General features: G+C 38.1%; 1 protein-coding gene across 5 annotated transcripts in view; it reads left to right on the top strand.

The window, feature by feature from the left end:
- The window catches only part of LOC127218457 (probable ubiquitin carboxyl-terminal hydrolase FAF-X), a 103,566-nt gene extending 78,818 nt beyond the window's left edge, over nt 1-24,748 (top strand). For 3 of the 5 annotated variants that reach the window (XM_051179482.1, XM_051179480.1, XM_051179481.1), the window contains exons 32-45: nt 556-746; nt 3,507-3,680; nt 8,429-8,570; nt 9,323-10,073; nt 10,810-10,933; nt 12,146-12,371; nt 13,776-13,905; nt 15,666-15,851; nt 16,229-16,449; nt 16,537-16,625; nt 18,848-19,004; nt 19,439-19,699; nt 20,730-20,825; nt 23,171-24,748. In XM_051179482.1, the coding sequence (XP_051035439.1) occupies nt 556-746; nt 3,507-3,680; nt 8,429-8,570; nt 9,323-10,073; nt 10,810-10,933; nt 12,146-12,371; nt 13,776-13,905; nt 15,666-15,851; nt 16,229-16,449; nt 16,537-16,625; nt 18,848-19,004; nt 19,439-19,699; nt 20,730-20,825; nt 23,171-23,308 (2,886 nt within the window). In that variant the 3' untranslated portion in view covers nt 23,309-24,748. The remainder of the gene's footprint in view (nt 1-555; nt 747-3,506; nt 3,681-8,428; nt 8,571-9,322; nt 10,074-10,809; nt 10,934-12,145; nt 12,372-13,775; nt 13,906-15,665; nt 15,852-16,228; nt 16,450-16,536; nt 16,626-18,847; nt 19,005-19,438; nt 19,700-20,729; nt 20,826-23,170) is intronic. The other 2 variants (XM_051179484.1, XM_051179483.1) reach the window with 1 other exon arrangement.
- Nucleotides 24,749-25,071: the final 323 nt, after the last annotated feature.

Genomic DNA, 25,071 nt, shown 5'->3' with positions numbered 1-25,071 from the left:
AGTGCTGGGATTAATGACTTGGCCAGCTTTTTGAATTTTAAAATTTGAATGAGTCCTCTATATATTCTGGATTCTACTTCCTCATCAGATAAGTGATTTTCCATTTCCTCACACACTCTCTTAGCAGTGTATTTACACAAAAGTGTTTCGTTTTCCTGAGATCCAACTTGTTGGTTTTCATATGTTGCTTATATCTTTGTTGTTATAGTAAGAAATCATTACCAACTACAATGTCTTGAAGATTTTTTTTTCCTTTGAGAATTTTGTTTTAGCTCTAACTCTTAGGACTTGAGTAGTTCTCCCCCCCCCCCCATGTAATATTAAGAAAGGCTTTAGCTTTTTTTTTTTTTTTTTTTTTTTACAACTACTAATGTCTATATCTCATTCAATGTGAAATGGCAGGAATAAGACTAATACTATAAATTGAAATGTATACACCTTTTGAAAATTAAATGCTTTTGGAAACAAAAGTGTATGTTCACTAACTGGAATTTATCTCAACATATTTTACTACACTTCTGATTAGATCATTAATGATATCCTTTTGGTTTCTAGAGCAATGTTGATCCCAGGGATGATGTGTTTGGATATCCTCAACAGTTTGAAGATAAACCAGCACTGAGTAAAACAGAAGATAGAAAAGAGTACAATATCGGTGTTCTAAGACACCTTCAGGTTATCTTTGGACATTTAGCTGCTTCTCGACTACAGTACTATGTGCCCAGAGGATTTTGGAAACAGTTCAGGTAAACTATGGGTGGATAGTAATAAAACACATCTTAAAACTTGAAGAATAGTTCATATTCCTAAAATACATATCTTCAGATAGCTTTTTGTTCAGATCTTAAGAAATAGTAATACTCTATCCTTAGATTTTCTTCTTTGTTTTGCCCATAAGAAAGAGTTCATGTTTTTTCCCCATGACTATTATAATGAGGGAAGGATAATTGTTCTGTTAATATTTGACATGTTAGGAATTAAACAGATTGCTGGGCGTCCATGGCTCATGCCTTTAGTCCCAGCACTCGGGAGGCAGGGGCAGGTAGATCTCTGTGAGTGAGAGACCATCCTAGTATACAAGAGTTAGTTCCAGGACAGCCTCCAAAGCCACACAAGGAAACCCTGTCTTGATTAAAAATTGTAGGATAGTATGTGATGTTTTAATTCATGTAGGGACAGCATACTTTAGTTAGTTTCTTTCTTTTTTGATGTTTATTGCTATGAGGAGAATCCATGACCAAGGCAACTCTTATAACAGAAAACATTTAATTGGGCTTGCTTACATACAGTTTCAAAGGGTTGGTCAGTCCATTATTATGGTGGGGAGCAGACAAGCTTTGATTGCTGGAGTAGTAGGTGATTACATCCTGATACATCCTGATCTACAGGCAGCAGGCAGAGACCGGGTGTGGATTTTTTTATTTGTTTGTTTTTGTTTTGGAGACAGGGTTTCCCTGTGTAGCTTTGGAGGCTATCCTGGAACTCGCTCTGTAGAACAGGCTGGCCTTGAACTCAGAGAGATCCGCCTTCCTCTGCCTCCCGAGTGCTGGGATTAAAGGCATGTGCCACCGATGCCTGGCCGGGATTGGATTTTTGAAGCCTCAAAGCCCACCCCCAGTGACACACTTCCTCCAACAAGGGCAGACCTCCTAACCCAGTTGTTCTCAACCTTTCTAATGATTGGGGCCTTTAATACAGTTCATGTTCTGGTGGCCCCCAACTATAAAATTGCTCTGCTACTTCACAACTGTAATTTTGCTACTGTTGTAATGTTGTATGTTATGTAAATATCTGATATTCGGGACATCTGATATGTAACCCCTGTGGGAAGTCACAATCCATACTTTATGAACTGCTGTCCTAATTCTTCCAAATGGTATACCAATTGGGCACTAAGCATGCAAATATATGAGCATATGGGGGGCATTCTCATTCAAACCACTACTCTCTTATTAAGACATAACACTTGATTGTGAAAATGATTAGAGTTACTCCATGTAGCTTTGTAGACCAGGCTGGCCTCTAAGGCATAAAGACTTGCCTGCTTCTGCCTCCCGAGTGCTGGGACTAAAGGCATGCACTACTAACACCCAGCTCAAACAATCTTAAATAATATTCCTTTCTACTTTCCATCCCCAGCAATGGAAAGTACAGCTCCTCCAAGGGGCCTTTAAACAGCTTACATACAGAAGGGGCTAGAAGGTTGCCTGTCCTCCCTTACTTATGACAGCCCCCACTCAGTCAGTACTGGGAGTTTATATATACCACCACTCTACCAGGCTATTTATTCTATATATCCTCTGCTTTATTCATCTGCTTCTATAAGGCTTTTATAAATCCAAAGTTTCTGCTCCTGTTATTCCAAGAACCACCCACTTTCTCACTTTTTATGCTGAAATTTGTCTATTAACCATCATGTTCCCTCTCTTATGACTTTCATGTTGGTGTTTTGATTTTTGTTGAATATTGAGATTATTATTAGGTGTGTACCACAATTCTGGGTATTTTCCCTCCTGTGCCTTTGCTGTTTTCTACTCTCTATACTAATGATTATTTCCTTGTGATTACATTCAGATTAAACTTGAAAGAGAGCAAAGGCATCATTTATGATGATGTAGGCTTCTCATTGCACATACACGAGCATTTGTTTATTTAATAACTCATAATAACTGGTACCTTGGTATCTTAACAGATAACCTGTTAAAGGACATACATAGTTTGATTTTAACAAATGATAGTACTGATTTTAAAGTTGCCATGTGTAGTATTTTTTTTTTTTGTCTATATTATATGGTATTGTTTGACACATAAAAGAAATATTTGTTAAACAGTGCTCTGGTATATATAAAGTACATTTGTCATCTCACTGTTTGGAAAGAATAGCCTTATATTCTCTGTAATACTCTGAAACAATGTCAGGTATGTGATAAATTTCATCACAGCCTGGGCTTAAGCAATGGCAGTTCTCATTCTGGGATATATGTATGTATGTGTATATATGTATATGAGTGATAGTTGGTTTTCAGGATCAGTTTGTCTAACTTAAGTCCTCAGATCACTGAAAAGAGATTAACTATAGAACTAATAAAACTTTTTTTTTTCACTTAGAAAAATCAGTTTAATGAAGGTCAACACGCAGTTCTTTTTGTATATAATCTAAAATTTAGCAAAATGCTTAGTGAAAAAACTTCCTGTTAGGTCCACCACCTCATTTTAATAACATCTATAGCTGGGTTCAAAGTGCATGTGTAATGTAAATCACAATATCTGAAACAACCACCCTTCTTAAAGCCAGGATGTCTATCAACCATACCAGTAGTTCTGTGGCAATTCTTTGTCACCAGTTTGTTAACAAAGTGCTAGACTTTTGTGGTGTTCCCTACTTCCTCATGTAGTTGTTTCAATATGCTTTCATTATAATTGCCTTACCAGCAACCCTAGAAAATAAAATTTTTGTATTGTTGTGAATGTCACGTATTACATGTTAAATTTCATTCATTTTGTAGGCTTTGGGGTGAGCCTGTTAATCTTCGTGAACAACATGATGCTTTAGAATTCTTTAATTCACTGGTGGATAGTTTAGATGAAGCTTTAAAAGCCTTAGGGCATCCAGCTATGCTAAGTAAAGTCTTGGGAGGTTCCTTTGCTGATCAGAAGATTTGCCAAGGCTGCCCACATAGGTAAGTGCTAATATATAATACTGTTATATGCTAACAAGAATAAAATTATTACTAGTGCTAATATAAAAATAGAATATGCCACTATTAAACTCCCATAACTGAATAAATTAATTAAGTACTATGAATATCTGAGTACTGTGGGCTAGTTTTGTGTTTTGTTAAGTAACTTGATTCCTTTTCTTGTGTTTTTGTCTAGTGCTTAATATTTTACTATTTCATACTTTTAATTCTTTCATATATTCCCAAGGAACTAAGTGCACAATTTGCATATGACTAGAAATATTACTTTTAATTGTACCTTTTGTCTTAGAATTTTTTTTAAATAATACAAATACATAGGGTTTAGAAGATGACTTGCTAGAGGTATTATTTTCTTTTCAAAACAGCAAAATAGTTCTACCTGTTATCATTTTTACATACACCTGTTATCATTCTTAAGGTTATGTGTACATAACAAAATATTGTAAAAGTTGTGTGGAAAATTCATGGGTTTTTCGTTGCTATGTTTTTAACTTTAGAGGGGAACTAAGATCTGGCTGTAGTAGCTCTTGCCTCTAGTTAATTCCAATGCTTGGGAGGCTGAGACAGGAGGATTATATAAAAGTTTAAGATGCTAAATGGGACTGAAGAGGTGGTTTATTGATTAAGAACACTGGCCACTCTTGCAGAGGACTGGTTTCAGTTCAGAGCACCTACATATTGGCTAACAACCATCTAACTTTGAAGGTTCTGATGCCCTACTCCTCAGGTAGTATGCATGCATAGGGTGTAAATACATAATACTCATAATAAGTAAATAAAGCTTTAAAAAATCTAATCGTTTGTGTACTCTATATGAAATGATAAACATGCATTTCACTGTCAAATCACACCAAAGTTTTAATTTGCTGCTATTGCTGTTGGCCTGTGTGCTAATTTTAAAACTGGGGTGCTGGAGATCCAGCTCATTATTAAAAAGGCAGTTATTCTTGCAGAGGACCCCACGTTCAATTCCTAGCACCCACATGGTGACATAAAACCATAACTCCCATTTACAGAGGATCTGTCACCTCCTGGCTTCTTCAGGCTCCAGGCATGTACAATATATACGTTCATATGTGCAGGCAGAACATAATTTTTTTAATTACACATAAAAAAATTTTTTAATAATAAACTGTGGGCTGGAGAGATAACTCGGTAATTAACAAGTTCTTGCTGCTCTGCCAGAGAACCCACATCAGCCAGTTCATAACCATAACTAACTCCAGGGAATCCAACACCCTTTTCTGGCCTCTGGGCACACAACACAACATATGGCAGACACAAACTTAAACATAAATTTTAAAAAACAAAAATTATCTTTTATTGAGAACAGCAAGATGGTTCAGCTGATAAAGTCACTTGGAGACTCAAGTTTGGCAAAATGTGGAAAGAGAGAACCAACTTCACAATGTTGTCCTAACATGCATACAGCATAAACATTGTAAATAATACATTTTTTAACTTTTTTATTAAAATTCTTTTAAAACAAGTTAATGGTGATTTTCAATCTCTTAAAATGATCATTTTAAAGCCAGTGAGACGGCTCAGCGAGCTAAAGGTGGTTTCCAAATCTGCTTATCTCCATTCCATCCTCAAGTCCCATATTGTGGAAGTAGAGAACCAATATACAGAGTGTAATTTTTTTAACAGGTGCGAGTATATGGTTGAAGAGTACATATAAATGAAAACTTTTGTGGGTTTATAATTTAAATGAGGGGTTGTATGTGTTCTTTCGGCATACATTGTTCAATGGGCAACTTTTGGTCCTTTGGAAAGGCCTTTTTAAATCTGAGGCAAGTGATAAAATAATTTTAAACTCTTAATTATTAATAACTTAGCCAACATTTTGCTGATCTGTTTCTATCAGTCTTGTAAAGTATGGGGATTTTTTTCCAAGAGATTTTCTTTTATTTTTCCTTTTTTGTTTTAGTTTTTCAAAACTGGTTTTTCTCTAGCCCTGGCTTTCTTGGAACTTGCTGTGTAGACCAATCTGGCCTTGAACTCATAGAAGTCTGCCTGCTTCTGCCTCCCAACTGCCAAGAGAAATTTTTAAGAGAGCATATTCTTTAAGTCAGATCCATAATGCTTGACCAATAACTACACTAGTCTTGTTTTCGTTATATCCAGTGTAATCAAGTAGAGTCCAAGTCTATTGTTATAGGACTCAATTCGCCTATAATAGTGATCAAAAAACTATAGAGCATGAGCCTAATCTAGCCAGTTACCTGTTCTATAAAGTTTTATTGGAGCTTGCTCACTGTGGTGATATTTTATGATCTAATAAATATAGCTTGCCTGAAGATCAGAGTACAAAGCTAGCCACACTAGTTAGCCATAGAGGCCAGCCAGTGGTGATATACATCTTTAATCCCAGCACTCAGGAGACAAGCATGTAGTTCAAGGCCACCCTAGGCTACAAGAGTGAATCAGTCTAAAAGAGAAACTGAGCTCACACCTTTGATGCCAGCACTTGGAATGACACACCTCTAATCCCAGAACTTGGGAAGTGGAGACAGGAATGATGTGGCTGGGTAGAGAGGGGAATATCAGGTGGGAGGAGAAGAACTAGTTGCAGTCTAGGTTTGGTGCAATCAGTAGTCTTGAGTTTCAGTGGATCTCCCCTTTGGTGTAAGCGTTGGTATCAGTGAGAACTCTAATGGCCAGCCACTTTGACTCTCTGATCTTGAGGCAAGCTTTATTTGTTATATCATAAACAAAATATTACCACAGCTCACTTAATTATGTATTGTCTGTCTACTTTTGCTAAAATGGGAGAAATGAGCATGTGCCACAGAGAAAATGGGACCCCTAATTAATTATTGTCAAAACAAAATTACTGGAAAACATGGTACATTAAAAAAGCTTAAGCTGGTCCAAAGAGTCTGGCAGAGCTAGGGGAGAGCTCTGCAGTCGAAACGTGAATGTGAGCAATGGTGTGAGAGGGAGAATCCAGAGAACAAGGCAGCCCTGGAGGCGTGGGTAAGGGAGACTGGCATCCGCCTAGTGCAGGTAAACGGGCAAAGGAAGTATGGCGGACCACCCCCAGGCTGGGTGGGCAGCCCGCCACCTTCAGGGTCCGAAGTGTTTATCGGACGGCTACCCCAGGATGTGTATGAGCACCAGCTGACCCCACTCTTCCAGCACGTGGGGCGTCTCTGAGTTCCGCCTGATGATGACCTTCAGTGGCTTGAACCGCGGCTTTGCCTACGTGCACTATAGCTCTCGGCGTGGTGCCCAGGCTGCAATTGCTACGCTGCACAACCACCAGCTGAGTCCTTCTTGCCAGCTTCTGGTGTGCCGAAGTACCGAGAAGTGCGAGCTGACAGTAGATGGGCTGCCTCCGAGCTTGAACCGCCATATGCTACTGCTGGCCCTACAGCCCCTGGGTCCCTGCCTGCAGGAGACATTGCTGCTACCCAGTCCGGGGTCAGCGCCCTCTCAAATTGCGCTGCTCAAGTTCAGCACGCACCGAGCCGCTGCCATGGCCAAAAAGGCCCTGGTAGAAGGGCAGTCACACCTTTGTGGAGAACAAGTCTCTGTGGAGTGGCTGAAGCCAGATCTGAAGCAGCACTTCCGCCAGCAGCTTGCAGGCCCCTCACTGCGGTTCCTACGGCCAGAGGGCAGCCAAGTAGCCCAGAGCAGGGACAGGCTAGGGTCCCAAGGGGCTAGGGCTGCTCTGCAGCTACTGTGTCAGTGAATGAGGCTAGACAGCCCAATGTTCCTTACCAAATGTTTAGGCACGGGTCCTGCTGGCTGGCATCGCTTTTGGTACCAGGTTGTAATCCCTGGTCACCCAGTGCCTTTCAGTGGCCTCATTTGGGTTGTGCTGGCCTCTGATTGGCAGGATGGGCATGAGGTGGCTAAGGATGCTGTGTCTGCGCAGTTGCTAGAAACACTGAGTGAGTCTAGGACCAGCTTGTGGTCTCCTAGGGCTGAAGCAGGTATTGTGATTAAGCAGTGACCCTTCCCCCTCCTCTTAACAGGCAGCCTAAAAGAGTAGGCAGAACCTATGTCAATCCCCAGCCCAGCAGGTCTGGGCAGCAACTACTGACTGGATCAAAAAGAGACAGGGGCCTGGTGATAACTTCTTTGCTGGGGCGGGACCCTGTCACACCTAAGTTCTACTTTAGTTGTGAAGAAACTTGTCCTTCCCCCATTGAGCCTAGGATCTGGTTTGACCTCTGACTTAATATCCTTGGCCAATTCCCAGTTTGACAAATAATTCATTATACCCACAAAAGCTTTAAAAAAAAAAGCTTAAGCTGTAAGCCCAATAGCCCTGTTTTTCATTGTAGGTTTTCATTGTAGTTTTGCAAAACATGGTTTCTCTGTACATAGCCTTGGCTGTCCTGGAACTATTTCTGTAAACTAAGCTGGCCTCAAATTTAAAGTGCTGGAAATAAAGGCAGACGCCACCACTGGGCTACCCTGTTTTAATTTCCATCTCCCCTAGTTCATTTGACTAAGTTATTAACCTTTCAGAACCCATTTCACTCAAGCGTCAGTAGTGATAGTTCTCTAACAATTTTGTTTTGAAGGCAAAGAACTTAGCATACAGAGTGTATAGTCAACCTAACGTAGTGACCAGGAAAGTCAGGAAATGCCATTGGTATTGGTAATATTCCCTGACTTAGGGGTTTTATAGCCTGAAATATTACAAATTTAGTTTTCATTAAATATATAAAAAGTGCATCCTTTTCTGACAATTTCTTAAATAATGTCTTTAGGTACGAATGTGAAGAATCTTTTACGACTCTGAATGTAGACATTAGAAACCATCAAAATCTTCTTGATTCTTTGGAACAGTATGTCAAAGGAGATTTATTAGAAGGGGCAAATGCTTATCATTGTGAAAAATGCAATAAAAAGGTATGAATGTCTATTATTAATGTAACTTTGATACTTCTGAGGACCTATGAATAATTGATAGATAGCTTTTGGTGAGAGAAAGACAAAAGACAGTTTTAAATCCTGGTAAGTGAACTATAATCCAGTGAATGGCCTTACACCCAGAAGAATATGGACGGCACAAATTATATTTGCTAGGTTATTAAAGCTGTCTGTGTGTGTCAGAGGAAGGAAGTTAAAAAGTAGTGCCAGAAAAGGCTAGGCTAGGAAGTGTAAAATTATAATAGCTTAATATCGACTTTGTTCTGTGGTTGGTATGTTAAAAAATAATCACCTTTGTTATGTGAGTTAACAGATTTGTTTCAAATGCAGAATTGATGGAGGAAACCATTTTTTTTCTTATGCCCAGGATTGTTTTGCTGAAACTATTAATTTTTTAAAATAGAGTAAAATTGTTTTTTACTACCTATCTCCAAAAAGAAAAATCCAAGAGAAAAAAGTTGGCTTGGTCTGGTCTTGATGGCATAATCCTGTGACCTTAACTACTTAAGGCAGCTAAAGCAAGAGGATAATACATTAAGATCTTTCTGGGCTACAAAGCAAGTTCAAAATGAACCTGGGCAAAAAAAGAGTTAGAGGTATAGCTGAAGGATGAGTACTTGATTAGCATGTGTGCCACCCTAGGTTCACTTTCTGATTTGGGAGTGGTGGTTGCTGCTTGGATTTTGGTTTGCTTATATAGTGGATTGTGTCTATTTTTCTCTTGATTTTAGGTTGATACCGTAAAGCGTTTGCTCATTAAAAAATTACCTCCTGTTCTTGCTATCCAACTAAAACGATTCGATTATGACTGGGAAAGAGAATGTGCAATCAAGTTCAACGATTACTTTGAATTTCCTCGAGAGTTAGACATGGAACCTTACACAGTCGCAGGTGTTGCTAAGCTGGAGGGAGACAACGTAAACCCAGAAAGTCAGCTAATACAACAGAATGAGCAGTCTGAAGAGAAAGCAGGAAGCACAAAATACAGACTTGTGGGTGTGCTTGTGCACAGTGGTCAAGCAAGTGGGGGACATTACTATTCTTACATCATTCAGAGGAATGGAGGAGATGGCGAAAAGAATCGCTGGTATAAATTTGACGATGGAGATGTAACAGAGTGTAAAATGGATGACGACGAAGAAATGAAAAACCAGTGTTTTGGTGGCGAGTACATGGGAGAAGTATTTGATCACATGATGAAACGCATGTCATACAGGCGCCAGAAAAGGTGGTGGAATGCTTATATACTTTTCTATGAACGAATGGACACAATAGACCACGATGATGAGTTGATGAGATACATATCAGAGATTGCTATCACCACAAGGCCTCATCAGATTGTTATGCCATCAGCCATTGAGAGAAGTGTACGGAAGCAAAATGTACAGTTCATGCACAACAGAATGCAGTACAGTTTGGAATACTTTCAGTTTATGAAAAAACTACTCACGTGTAATGGTGTTTATTTAAACCCTCCTCCAGGTAAGTGTCCAGTTTGCTTCTTATAAAATAGGGTAATTCTTAGTTATTAGTGGGCATAAATAAGCCTTGCTTTTCCTTTTTGGATTTATCCATCTTATATGCATGAATGTTTGGCCTTTGTTCCTTGATTTCTTGGAATTCACTCTGGAGACCAGGCTTGCTTCAAACTCATCTTACTGCCTCTGCCTCTCAAGTGATGAGATTAAAAAGAGGTGTTTGGGGTTTTTTTGGTTTTTGTTTGTTTTCCTAGTACATTTTTTAAAATGTGGTACTGGGATTTGAACCCAGGGCCTTATGCATGGTAGATACATAACACCCAGCCTTGTTTTTTGTTTTGTTTTAGTTGATTTTTGGTTGGATGGGGTTGGTTAGTTGGTTTGGTTTTGGATTTAGATTTGGTTTTGGTTTTTGCAGACAGGGTTTCTCTGTGTAACAGTCCTGGCTGTTCTGCTGTTCACTCTGTAAACCAGGCTGGCCTCCAACTCAAAGAGATCCATCTGCCTCTACCTCCTGAGTGCTGGAACTAAAATGGTGCACTACCATGGCTAGCCTTTTTTGTTTGTTTGTCTTAAGTACTAAATTCAGGAATGAGAATTTTAATAAGTAAAAAGAGTTCTGTTTATTATTTTAACAAATTAATACAAAATACAAACTTGTTTGAAAATGGGGCTTAAACAGAAATGTTCAAACGAATTAAATTGTTTTTGAAATGTCTGTGTTTGTTTATTGTTTTTAGGGCAAGATCACCTGTCTCCTGAAGCAGAAGAAATCACTATGATTAGTATTCAGCTTGCTGCCAGGTTCCTCTTTACTACAGGATTTCACACAAAGAAAATAGTTCGTGGCTCTGCCAGTGATTGGTACCTTGCTTTGGATTTTTATTCCTATTTAAAATTTAGTGGGCTTCTTTAGTAGAATACTTTACTTTTTTTCAGAACCATGAGGTTATTGTTTCAAATTTAAAAGATAGAATTTTTCAAAAGATAGTAATCACAATGAGAGAAATCATACTGAAGTACTTGAGAAAAATTTAAAGGGTAAAAGAAATTACTTTTAAAAAGTAATGGAGCATGCCTTTAAAAAAGTCATGGAGCATGCCTTTAATCCCAGCACTTGGGAGGCAGAGGCAGATGAACCTCTCTATGAGTTTGAGGCCAGCCTAGTGTACAAAGTGAGTTCTAGGAGAGGCTCCAAAGCTACACAGAGGAAACCCTATCTCAAAAAAATAAATTGCCAAAAACTATAGAGGCCATCATAATGCCTTTTTGTTTGTTTGTTTTGGTTGTGGTTTTTGATTTTTCAAGACAGGGTTGGTTTCTCTGTGTAACCCTTGCCATTCTGGAACTCACATTGTAGATCTGGCTGACCTCAAACTCAAGAGATCTGTCTGCCCTTGCCTCCTAAGTTCTGCACTAGAGGTGTATGCCACCATGTCCAGTTATAATGTCTCTTTCACAATTGTTACTTATTAAGGGCCAATAAGATTTGTTCAGTGGGTGAAAGTTTTTACCCACAAATCCTGACAAAACTATATTTGATCCCCAGGACCCACATAGTGGAAAGAGAAAACCTCTTATTTGTTGCAAATAGTCCTTTTACTAAACACACAGTTTAAAAAAAAAATCCAGAAGATAGTCCAATAGGGAAAGAAGGTATTTTGTCATCATTTAATAATTTGTTTGGTTTTTAGGGTTGTTTTGGTTTGGGTTTTGTTTTGAGATAGGGGTTTATCTGTGTAGCCCTGACTGTTCTGGAACTCTGTAGACCAGGCACCAGGCCACCTGGCTAATAATGTTTTTTTAGTAACTAAAGTTAGGCCAAGTATATAGTAGTGATCTGTCTCCGCACCCCCTAAACTCCATGGAGTTTATCTGTGTAGACCAAGCTAGCCTAGAACTCAGATCCACCCATGATTAAAGGCATGTGTTACTGTGTCTAGTTCCTCATCATTCATTTTAATGTTAATACTATAATTGGTCAATACTGCTGCTTGCTGCCTTAGATGTTTGCTGTGTTTTGTTTCCTAGAGATCAAGTGAACTGACTTGATAGTTGTGGTTTGTTTTGTTTTAGGTATGACGCATTGTGTATTCTCCTTCGTCACAGCAAGAATGTCCGGTTTTGGTTTGCTCACAATGTCCTTTTTAATGTTTCGAATCGATTCTCTGAATACCTTTTGGAATGCCCTAGTGCAGAAGTGAGAGGTGCATTTGCTAAACTTATAGTTTTCATTGCACATTTTTCCTTGCAAGATGGTCCGTGTCCTTCACCTTTTGCATCTCCTGGACCTTCTAGTCAGGTAATTGTACCATCCTTTGTTTATAATTATTTGTGTATTTACCCAAAAAAAGGTGTTTTCCTGAAGTTGAAGAGAGGCATGATTTTTTTTTTAAGTGTTTACTTTATTAACAAGGCCTGAAGCCTGAGTGCCATTAAAATTACTAGTTAAAAAGCAACCAGCAACCATGATTATTTGCCCTTTAAAAATGTATAGATGGGCTGGAGTATGATTCAGTGGTAGAGAACATTTCTAAAATATATCTAGGTTCTGGTTTTCATTCCTAGCACAGAAGGGAATTTTCTGAGAGAGAGAGTATATGTGCTTTTTAGACATTTGTTTTTTACGTGATATTGTTTGTGCCACAGCACAAGTGTAGAGGTCAGATGGCAACTTTTGGGAGTCAGTTCTCTCCTTCCATCATGTGGGTCCTAGGGATCAAATTCCCAGTCCTCTGGGTGGTAAGCCCTTTGAGCCCTCTCACCAGCACTTTCTTTGTTTTTTGTTTTGTTCAGTTTTTTGAGACAGGGTTTCTTTGTGTAGCTTTTTAGAGCCTGTCCTGGAACTTGATCTGTGAACCAGGCTAGTCTCAAACTCATAGAGTGAGTTTTCTGCTTCTGGAGAGCTGGGATTAAAGGCATTCACCACCAATGCCTGGCTACCAGCCCTATTTTTTAATTAGCTTACAAAATTGTGTTTTTGTTTTTGTTTTGTTTTGTTTTGTTTTTGATTTTGGAGACAGGGTTTCTCTGTGGCTTTGGAGGCTGTCCTGCAACCAGGCTGGTCTTGAACTCCTGAGTGTTGGGATTAAAGGCATGCACCACCGTCTGACTGATTTTTTTTTTTTTTTAATGGACAATTTTGGTTTTAATTGCACCAAAGTGAAAAATATCTAACTCAAAATTTGAAAGTGGTGGGACATGCCTATAACTCTACTACTTGGGAAGTTGAGGCAGTAGGGTTAAGAGTTCAAACCCAACCTGGGTTCTGTATATGGAGAGCCTGTCTCAAAACAATTGAAATAAATAAAACGGGAAAAAATGGGAAACCTACTTGAGATCTTTATTCCTTTTGCCAAGAATCAATTCCTTTTAATAGTTTGTAGCACAGTCCTATAATCCCAACCTTTTCAGAAGCTAAGGCTGGAGAATTGCAAATTCAAAACCATCTTGAACCAACTTAGTTGAGATCCTTCTCTATTAGTTAGAAGAGATCTTGAGATACAGCTCTTCTCTTGCTCTCTAGCATTAGCATACACAAGGCATTGGATCAGTTTAGTGGTGGTAGGCAGGATGGATAGAGTTCATGTGATCAGTCATTCCAGAACAGTATTTTTGTGTCCAACATATACATATATGTCCCCTTTTTTATAGGAATATAATTATCTTTGCACCTTGTTGAGAATTAGTGTTTTCTCCTTTACAGGCTTATGACAACTTAAGCTTGAGTGATCACTTACTAAGAGCAGTACTAAATCTCTTGAGGAGGGAAGTTTCAGAGCATGGACGTCATTTACAGCAGTATTTCAACTTGTTTGTAATGTATGCCAATTTAGGTAAGAATTGAAATTTTCATAATCTCTGTTCCAGTACTAAGTACAAACATTTCTTTTTTCCTTTGCATCAAATCTCTAGATAAAGAATTTTTCCCCTGTGAGCTTCATAATTTTTTATGTATTTCTCTGGTAAACACAAGTGAAATACTATTAAATTTTACCTCCTTTAAGCAATGATACTGAATCTTTCTGCTTTATTATTTTATATATATTGGTGTTTTACCTGCATAAATGTCTGTATTAGGATGTTGGATCCCTTGGAACAGGGGTGCATCTGTTTGACAGCTTCCCTTCTCAAAGTAGCTTGCTCTTTCTAGTATCACCTGTTCATTCCTGTTCAGTTACTACTAGAACTGTAACTATCATACTCTATTGTCTTCCACTATTTTATTTTGTTGCGATTGGATTAGGGAAGAATACTTGTCTATCATGAACATGGGCATTTCCAACACTAAAGTGTGGGGTTACACCTTTAATTTTAGCACTAGGGAGGTAGACTGATCTGTGAGTTTGAGGCCAGCCTGTTTAATAGTAAGTTCCAGACCAGTGACAAAGTGAATATGTCTCAAAAATAAAAAAAAGCAATTCTTGCATTATTATTTTGGTGTTTATTTTAATTAGCTTGGACAGAAGATACTTGGCCTATAATAATAGAAATTATAAAAATTGCCTCCTGGGTGATGGTGGCACACACCTTTAATCCCAGCACTCCAGAGGCAGAGGCAGGTAGGTGGATCTCTCTGAGTTCCAGGACAGCCAAGGCTGCACAGAAAATCCCTGTCTTGAGGGGGGTTACTAGTATATTGACCTTAAAATAACCATTGACAAATTCCGTATTAGTCTATTTGGTCATATTCAGAACTGGTTCTTTAATAACTTCTTTAAAAGTTAGAAAAAAAAAACATACAACTTTCTCAATGAAATTTGAGTTCTATGCCCAAATAGTATTTACTGATTCATGCATGGTCCTCTTTGCTTCTCATTTGTCTTTATGCTTGGTTGTGATCTCCTGCCTATGCTGTGTACCAGAACCTTATTTCTCACTTAGTCACTCTTATAGGAGGTATAGTCTAGTTCACATCTAGACTTTAAATTTTCCAGGCTATAGGGTCTTCCCTGTCCTGTCTACATATTCAGAGTCAAATGGTCAATGTTTTCTATAGAATTCAATATTGAATTGAAACTGCTAAAGTGGTAAATTTCTTATCCTAGTTAAATAAATCTAAACCCAAGTAAAAACAATGTGTTCCTGATTACAAAGTGATAAGCAAGGGTTATCTTGCTTATCACTCTTGGGAGACAGAAGCTCGTAGATCTCTGAATTTGAGGTTTGCCTGGTCTACATAGTGACTTCTAGAACAGCCAGGACTATAGGGAAGCCCTATCTCGGAGACAGAGAGAGAGAGGGAGAAGGGGGGGAGGGGGAGAGAAAGAAAATGTGATCGACTAGGGTTAGAAAAGTGGCTCAGCTGTTAAAGTGCTTGTTGTGCAAGAATTCAAATCCTCAGAACTCATGTAAATACTGAATGGGATATGATGGTTTCCCTGTAATTCCAGCCTGAAAAGGTTGAGACAAGGGATCTGCAGAGCAAGCTAGCTAGTAAGGTGAACTCTATCTGCAGGCTTAGGTCTGAGGGAACTTGCTACAGTGGAGGATAAGAGCTTAATAACTGCTGATTTTGTTCACCAAGTTCTTTCCATCCTAATATTTTCCTTCCCCATTTTTCTCCTCCTCTGCCTGTTTCCTGTCCTCTTTATAGGAGTGGCAGAGAAGACACAGCTGCTGAAACTGAGTGTACCTGCTACCTTTATGCTTGTGTCCTTAGATGAAGGTCCTGGTCCTCCAATTAAATATCAGTATGCTGAATTAGGCAAATTATACTCAGTAGTGTCACAGCTAATCCGCTGTTGCAATGTCTCTTCACGAATGCAGTCTTCAATCAATGGTAATGTATTCTTGCCAATAGTTTTTGAATACTCTGAGTCAGATCAGAACTAGATTAAGTATAATCCTGAAGACAGTTAAATACAAAGTAAGGGTGTTAAGGAAGGCCCATGTTTGCAACATTCTACAATATTTGAAGTCCTGTATGTTTTTCACATTATTAGTATGAGTCTTTTCCTGCTTTCTACTGTGTTAAACTCATGATTAGTGTACCTAATCATTGTAATACATAGTACTACTTTTCTTCATTATGCTTAGGAAACTTGGTCTCTACCACTTATTTTTCTAAATCACTTTCATGAGGCTATTTTCTGAGAAGTCTACGTTGTTATTGTGGAGAAGCTTATTTGTTTATTTTTTGACAAATCTGTATTGTAGGTAATCCTTCTCTTCCAAATCCTTTTGGTGATCCTAATTTATCACAACCTATAATGCCAATTCAACAAAATGTGGTAGACATTTTATTTGTGAGAACAAGTTATGTGAAGAAAATTATCGAAGACTGCAGTAACTCTGATGAGACCGTCAAATTGCTTCGTTTTTGCTGCTGGGAGAATCCTCAGTTTTCATCTACCGTCCTCAGTGAACTTCTTTGGCAGGTTAAGAAAACATAACCATTGCTAAATCTACATGACTTAATTTGTTATCCATTTATCCATTATTCATTGTGTCATACCTATTTCTAGGTTGCGTATTCCTATACTTATGAACTCCGCCCCTATTTGGATCTGCTTTTACAAATCTTACTGATTGAAGACTCCTGGCAGACTCACAGGTAAATACTCTTTTAACATTCAGCTAAATTGGTTTTTAATGAAAGCGAACCATCAATAGCCTTTGTATACATAGGAATTCATTTAAGCCCAAAGATTATTTTACTTTTAGATTACATTGTTTTAGAATTAACCTTATGACACAAACATGTAGTTACCTAAAGGTAATCCTTAGGTGAGCAGGACATAGAGATGCATGCCTTTAATCCCAACACAGGTGAATCTCTGAGTTCCAGGCTAGCCAGGGCTTGCAGAGAGACTTTGTCTCAAAAAGAAAAGAAAAAGGGCATAAAGAAAAAAGAAAGACCTTAGGTGGGCCAGCAAGATGACTTAATAGGTAAGGGTACTTGGTTCTAACTCATTAACATTGAATGAACAGCGAACAACTTAAAACTCACACCTGATGTGAACTTCTCTAGTACACATTTTCTGTAAGATACATCACAGTTTAGGAATACTAGACAGCACTACAGTATTTCAATGCTATGCTTGAAGGCCATTTAAAACAGCAAAGAGGATACTTGTTCATAGTTTGAAGCTGAAACAAGATGGTGTCACTTTTGCTACTTCTGGGCAACTTTGCACATGATCACAGACAGCTAACAAAAGCACTTTAAGTACTGATTAAGATTAACCATTCTTGGCTATATAAAAATGTCTCAGCCATCTTCTGGAGATGACAGATTTCATTTCTAACACCCACTTAGTGGCTTAAAACCCCTGTAACTCCAGTTCTCTGGGATCTGACACCTTGTGCCTACTAAAGATACCAGGTACATATGTGATACATATATGTATGTATAGGAAAAACATTCCTACACATAAAATAATTTAAACCTTTTTTAAATGCTAATGTTTCATCTTAGTGGAGATTGCAAATGCCAAAATTTACAAATTTGTACTACCAAATTATTTTTAGCATTGTACGTTTCAAATTAATGGCATAAAAATAACAGTAAGCAAGAATCCATTTTCTTACATGCAAAAATGTTCAAAGCTATCACCATTGAGACTTTTCTCCTGAGATAATTTTAATGTGGTCTATGTTCTGCTATCTTCCTTTTTAAAACAGTGTAAAGTTGTATAGCTTTTAGGGGATGGACCATTAATCCCAGCACTGGAATGCAGACAGATAGATCCTTTGAGTTCTGAGCCAGCAAAGGCTGTATAGTGAAATCCTTTCTCAAAAAATAGAAAAGAATGTATACCTTTATAATTAAAACATGTCTAAATTCTATTTTTTAGCATATAATGTGATGAAAACATAGTTGGATTAACTGTGAGAAATAATGCAGTCCTTTTTAACTCAAGTTTGAAAATAATTCATAGAGAACAGATTAATCTCTGTAAATCCAAGGCCAGCCTGGTCTACAAAGTGAGTTCCAGGACAGCCAAGGCTACACAGAGAAACCCTATCTAGAAAAAAGAAAAAAAGAAGAAAACAGGAAGAAGGAAGGAAAAGAAATCTCATAGGGGTCTTGTGTATTTATAGCATCTTCCCATAATGTCCTGCATCACTAGACATTAAGAGAGTACAAAGATAGTGCTGCTTAAAGATGGTATTTGGGAAACTATTGATATTAGTGGGAAGAAAGCATGGTATGGCAACAGTAATGTTATAGCATTTCTTAATCAGTTGCAAAAATGAAGGTAAAGGTGGGAGGTGGCTTAGTGACAGCACTTATCTAGTAGTGGTTAGGCTGGGTCTCAACCCTCAGCACTGCTCTCCCTCAGAAAGAAAATTTGAGAAGTAAAATTTATATGTGGTATCTTAGATCAAACATCAAGAAGCCTATACCCATTTAAGTTTGTGTTATTCTTGTGTGCCCTGATTTTGCTTCTGGTAAAGTATGTAAACTTCATAACAAAAGCAATTTGAACAAGTAAAGTTAGTAAGGGTGCAGACTTGAGTCAGACTGTTTGGCAAACTGTATGACCCTAGGCAAGGTGTTTATTTTGTCATCTTCTCCAATAGTATTTACTGTCCGTTATGAAACAACTGAACTCACATTTACTGGGTGGCATGTAATAATAAGCCCTCAATAAATGTTATCTTCTATTAGATTTTAGACTGTTTGTTTGAGACAGAGTCTCTCTGTGGCTTTAGAACCTCTCCTGGAACTCAATCTGTAGACCAGGCTGGCCTCGAACTCACAGAGATCTGCCTGCTCTGCCTCCCGAGTGCTGGATTTTAGATGTTTTTAATCTTCTGATTGTTTTTCAGAATTCATAATGCCCTTAAAGGAATTCCAGATGACCGAGATGGGCTGTTTGACACAATCCAGCGTTCTAAGAATCACTATCAAAAAAGAGCATACCAATGTATAAAATGTATGGTAGCTCTCTTTAGCAGTTGTCCTGTTGCTTACCAGATCCTGCAGGTGAGGGTGTTCTCTTATTTCATAGAAATCTGAATCAACCGAGTTAAAGATCCTGTTTGTTTTAAAGGATTAAGGCTATAGTTATGTGTGGTGTAGTGCTTACCTAGAATATACAAAGCCTTGGCGTTAAATCCCTAGCACCACAAACAATAAGAAAGGAAAAATGACATTAAGATTATTTTTTAATCCAGGTATGGTGGGTGTACATCTATAATTCTAATATTCAAGGCCAAAGCAGGAGGACAACAGGTTCAACAACAGCCTGAGCTACATAACAAACAGTTACTAGACAGCCAGGGCCACATAGCAAGCAAGACTCTATTTCATGGGGGGGGGGGCACAGAATGCTGAGTTTGTGGGATGATTACTGTCTTAAGTTTTCTTTGAGATACTCCAAATCCTCTTGAAGTGTGTATATGGTTTTATTTTTGAAGGGCAATGGAGATCTTAAAAGGAAATGGACCTGGGCAGTAGAATGGCTTGGAGATGAACTCGAAAGAAGACCATACACTGGCAATCCTCAATACACTTACAACAATTGGTCTCCCCCAGTGCAAAGCAATGAAACATCAAATGGCTATTTCTTGGAGAGATCACATAGCGCTAGGATGACACTTGCAAAAGCTTGTGAACTCTGTCCTGAGGAGGTAAAAAAAGCCACCAGTCTCCAAGAAATAGAAATGGAAGAAAGCAAAGTAATTCTTTATTAGGCCACTGGTTGTGTGTTAATAGTGTTATTTCTTTAGGCTTTGCTAGAGTTGTGTTTACTTTAATATTGAGTGATATGTTAATGAGGATGCTTCTTTCTGGAGAAATTACTATAACCTCAGAAATGCATTTCTAATGAATCCGAATTAGGAATCCATGTTTTTTTAAGCCTTTATGTATATGGGTGTTTTGTCTGCATGTATATCTGTGTACCATGGATCTTCCTGGTACTCATGGAGGCTGGAAGAAAGGATGTTGGATCCCTTGGAACTAGTATTTAATAGATTATTGTAGAGCTGCTATTTGGGGACTTGAACTTGGGTCCTCTAGAAAAGCAGCAAGGGCACTTTACCTCTGAGCCATCTTTCCAGCCCCATCCCCTTTGATTGACATTCATTTCCTCTGTGTGGGTGTGCATATAAACCATAGCACATGTGAAGGTCAATTTTTTCAAAGTAAAATATAACCACATTATTTTATTTTCCCTCCTCCTGCAAACCCCTTGCTCTGTCTGAGATTCAAGGGGTTTTTTCTTTTCCTTAAATGTTAATATATGTCTATATTCCTAAATCTACAAATAACCTGCTCAGTTTGTATAAAGTAACTTACGTGTGTTACTTTAGGACTGACCATTTGGTATTGGATAAGTAATTAAGGGATATAATTTTCCTGCTTTGAATATTCCTTCTTTATGTATAGTTCTCTGTCTAGGCTTGTACTCACATGAGATTTCCTCCTTCCATGTTAGCAAATATATTGGTGTCCCTGTTTAGACAGCCATGATGTTGAAACTGCATGGGTGTGGCTTCCCTGGCATTTCTAGGAGACAGAGTCTCTCTCACAGGAGGCATCCTGTTCCTCTGACTCTTTCAATATTCTGCCTCCTCAGGGATTGGGGGATTCCCTGAGCCTTAGACTGCAGAAGTTATTATAATACAGTTTTTAAAGTTGTTACTAAGTCAACAAAGTCAACCGTGAGTTCAGTGTGCCTACATAATTCTTTTTCTTTAAAATTAGGAACCAGATGACCAGGATGCCCCAGATGAGCATGAGTCCCCTCCACCAGAAGATGCTCCATTATACCCCCATTCCCCTGGATCTCAATATCAGCAGGTAAACAAAAGTCATATAAGTGGGGTTAATCTCTACAGTGGTTCTCAACCTTCATAATGCTTCAACCCTTAAATACAGTTTCTCATGTTGTGCTGACCCCTAACCAGAAAATTATTTTTGTTGCCACTTCATAACTCTAATTAACTTTGCTACTGTTATAAATCGTAATATAAATATCTGATATGTGACCCTGTGAAAGAACCAATTGGACCACCCCTAGAGGTTGCAACCCACAGATTGAGAATCACTGCTCTAGAACCAATTTCATGCATAATTGTAAATGATGGTTTTTTTATCATGACTGAACTCAAGAGTATGTCTGAACTAACTTTGGGTATATATGATCAGAAGAATGGTTGGAGTGGGGTCATGGTGCAAATTTAACTTGCCCCAGTGATGCAGTTCCCTTAGCCAGATAGGTATGATTTTTCCAAGCATAAAATGATAATCCTTTCTTAGCGTGAAGGATTATGGTGACACTTAGGCTAAGTCTGCAAGTGGATTCTGAAAACACAAAGATATGGCAGTGAAATAATGTTGTTGCTTAATAACCCTGGGATTCCATTGATAGTAAGAATTATGGGGAATTTGGTGTATTTCTACAGGTGATTAACTGTCAAATTACAAAAGTAGGTAAAGAAATAATACCCTAAATGGGAACATTGCTAAAATGGAGATGTGGCCAAATGTTTTGAGGTGGAAGTAGTACACAAATGGATATTGGTTCCTAACATGGTACTGAGTGCTAGAACCCATTAAGAGTTACCTTTAGTCCCAGCACTCAGGAGACAGAGATGGGCAGTTACCTGAGTTTGAGACCAACCAAAGCTACATATTAAGAATTTGGTCTTGCTGATCTGGAAAGCATGCCATGAGAACAGCACTTAAAGCAGCCTTACATTTTAGGGTATAAATGTAATCACAAAGAATAATTAGTGTTTATTTTTATAGCCTAGAATAATAGAACATGAAGCCTAAAATCTTGACCTGGCTTTTGGGGTTATAAAGAAAACTTCACCCTGTCAGGTTCAGGCATTTAAAAAGATAAAAGAACAGTTGCTATGACACACATTTGTAATTCCACTGTTGGGAGAGGCAGAAGACAGCATGATTAATGTAGTGAGGTTGGTTTGTTTGTTTGTTTGTTTGTTTGTTTGTTTGTTTTTGAGACAAGGTTTCTCTGTATAGACATGGCTGTCTATAAACTCCGCCTGCCTCTGCCCTCTTGAGTGCTGGGATTAAAAGCTTGAACCACCAGGCAAGGCAACATAGTGAGTTTCAAGGCCAGCCAGAGCTACATGCACAACTAGTTCCTAGCCTTTTAAAAAAAATTTTTTTTTTCCAGGAACTAGCACAGAATACTTTGATCAGTCCTAAGAAAGCTCATATATTAATCTAGCCTAGTTACTTTTTCTTCAGCCTTGTGATTTCTGTAGCATTAATAACTAACATTAGTAATTCTGTATAAGTAATTGCACCTGTGGATTTTAGGTCAAATGAGGTGAGTCAGAATTCATGTAGGCTAGCACTCACATCATTCTTCTTGAAAACTAAACCAAGAGTAGTAATGGAGAATTTTAATTTGTCAGGCTTCCACCTAAATTTTTGGCACTGGGCTGGTAAAATGGGTCAGTGTGTAAAGACTCTAGCCATACAAGCCCCACCTGAGTTCAGTCTCTAGGACCCTTATAGTAGAAGGAGATAATTCCTTCAAGCTATCTTCTGACCTTCACATAATAATATAATTTACATTTTTTTTTCTTATTTAATGTGTATTAGTGTTTTGTCACATGCATAAAGTGAGTTGGAAGTCCTGGAACTGTAGTTAAGGATGGTTGTGAGCCACTATGTGAGTGCTGAAAATCAAATCTAGTTCCTTTGTAAGAGCAGTAGGTGCTATTCTTAAACATTGGGCTGTCTCTAGTCCTTATTTACATATTTGACACTAAAAATCATTTTGGACAAAGATTTATACAGACCTACCCAGTCGTTAGGGTCCCTAAGTTAGTATTTGTCTGTAAGGAGTTTCCTTTTTCAACCAGCTTTATTAGGCCAGTGTGTTTAAAGGTAAATCCTAAGAATAAGACAATTCGTGGTTTTAATATGTGCTTGCTGTTGGAAAGGTTTGTTGTTTCCTACATTTATTTCGCCATGTTTAATTATGGTATTCTGTGTATATTTTCAAGTGTGTGTCAGTTGCAGAGACTCAGGTGTTATAGGCCACCTGGCATGGGTGCTGGGAACCAAACTCTTGTCCTCTGTATGACCAGTACACAGTCTTAACCTCTGATCATTTCTCCAGCCCTGAAAAAAATTGTAATGCACAGATTTCTTTTGCCTTTCAGAATAACCATGTGCATGGACAGCCATATACAGGCCCAGCAGCACATCATATGAATAACCCTCAGAGAACTGGCCAACGAGCACAAGAAAATTATGAAGGCAGTGAAGAAGTGTCCCCACCTCAGACTAAGGATCAGTGAAATGCACATATTAACTGGTTCCATCAAGACTGTGCACCCAGGCCTTACAGTCCAACTTTTTTCTGTGTCTGGCTAATATTTAAAACTAGAAAAACTATTCCTAATCAACATGGAGTGGAAAGTTTATTCACTGTCTTATCTGCAGAAATATGCTGTCATTATATAACCAGCCTGCAGTGGAAAGTGTATAGTGTTTTGTAATAAATGGCCTGATGCTAATGTGTAAATGGCAAAGGTGTATATAGTATATTAATGTTTGACTGTTAATTCTTAAGCAAGAAACTTTTTTTTTCCTTGATGACTCACAGATCTATAAAAAACTACATTAATTTTCTTGTTATACCCACTGCACTCTGCAGCCAGTGTTGCCTACCTTGTGGCAGTTGGATCACCTTTACAAAAACAGAAAGTAAACCAACAACAACAAAACAGCCCATTCATGTCACACCAATAGTTTCGTGTTTGTTCTTTGCCACTGGAGTCAATTTTATTATGAGCAATGTAAGGCTGGTTACCTTTTAATTATTTGGTTGATGTGGAAAATTGGTGATGTACTATGTTTCTAGATCTTTTTCATTGCCTTTTTATTCTGATGTTAGGTTAATCACTTTGAAGCTATAGATATGCTGTAACATTTAGCATGGCTTCACACAAGTTAGTGTAGCCAATGAGGAAATATTACCATAATGACTGCAGTTGTCCTGACATGGAAGCTGCATTGCTCGGAGCTTTCCTTCTCAAACCCTAGACTATAAAACACAGGCTGAGGGGAGAACTGTGGCAAGCAGGCAGTTCTCAATTGCACATGTGTTTCTTCTCGTGTTTGACAGTGCAGATCTCTGGGTGGAATAAAGAACACTTAAATTTACCAATTTAGTGGTGGGAATTTTGAAAGATTTAAAGCATATGCACAAATTTGCTGTGCCAGGATGCTGACTGGAGCCTAGTAGAAGACTGTATTTGGTGTGCTTGTTTTGTTCTTTGGTAGAGCTTACTAAGTGACTCTTCTCAAACTGTCCTTCTGCTGGACCCCAGTGATGGCGGAAGTCAGAACCCTACAGTCTTTGGAGTACCTCTGCACCAACATATCTGACTGATTCTCTGCTCAGTCATAATTTTACTTGAAAGCAAGAATTGTCCTAGCTCCTTTTCCATTCCAAAAATTTTAATGTTTGAAGCAGGGTTTAATTTAAAAATTTAAAATTACTGGTAGTTAATATAATTGAAGTATCACAATTTTAGAATGAAGATAAAGGAATTTATCAGTTAATACTGTATTTCAAAGAGAATTGGTGACTTGAGTGTGTGTAATTTTTGGAAGCTGTCTAAAACCAAATACCCCTGCAAACAGATACAACCCACTCTATTTAAATATTTTGCTGTTTTATTTTATAGAAATTATTTTGCTGAATTCGCAAATAGAATTTGATTTAAGAAGAACTTTTTGTCCTGTGGTGTGTTTGGGGTTTTGGTACCTTCTCTCTCTCTCTCTCTCTCAAGGCTGCATATTTTATGTGCAGAAAGATTGGCTCTTTACTAAAGACTTAGAGAACAGGCTGTTATGTTATATAAGTTCCCCTAACAATCAGATTTGTACTTTTTGTATTTTTTGTTTGTTTTTATTCTTTTATATGTGTATTTAATGAGCACAAGCTTGGTTGTATTTTTTACATTTCAGTTGATAGGAAAATGTTGAAAAGCTGTAGTTGGCACTGGTCAAAGCAGAAGCAAAATTGAACATTGTTATTTTGTGATTTGAAAGG

Source organism: Phodopus roborovskii, unplaced genomic scaffold (assembly GCF_943737965.1).
Source record: "Phodopus roborovskii unplaced genomic scaffold, PHOROB, whole genome shotgun sequence".
Lineage (NCBI taxonomy): Eukaryota > Metazoa > Chordata > Mammalia > Rodentia > Cricetidae > Phodopus > Phodopus roborovskii.
Note: the sequence above shows the minus strand (reverse complement) of the source record. Positions and strands in the feature narration are given on the sequence as shown.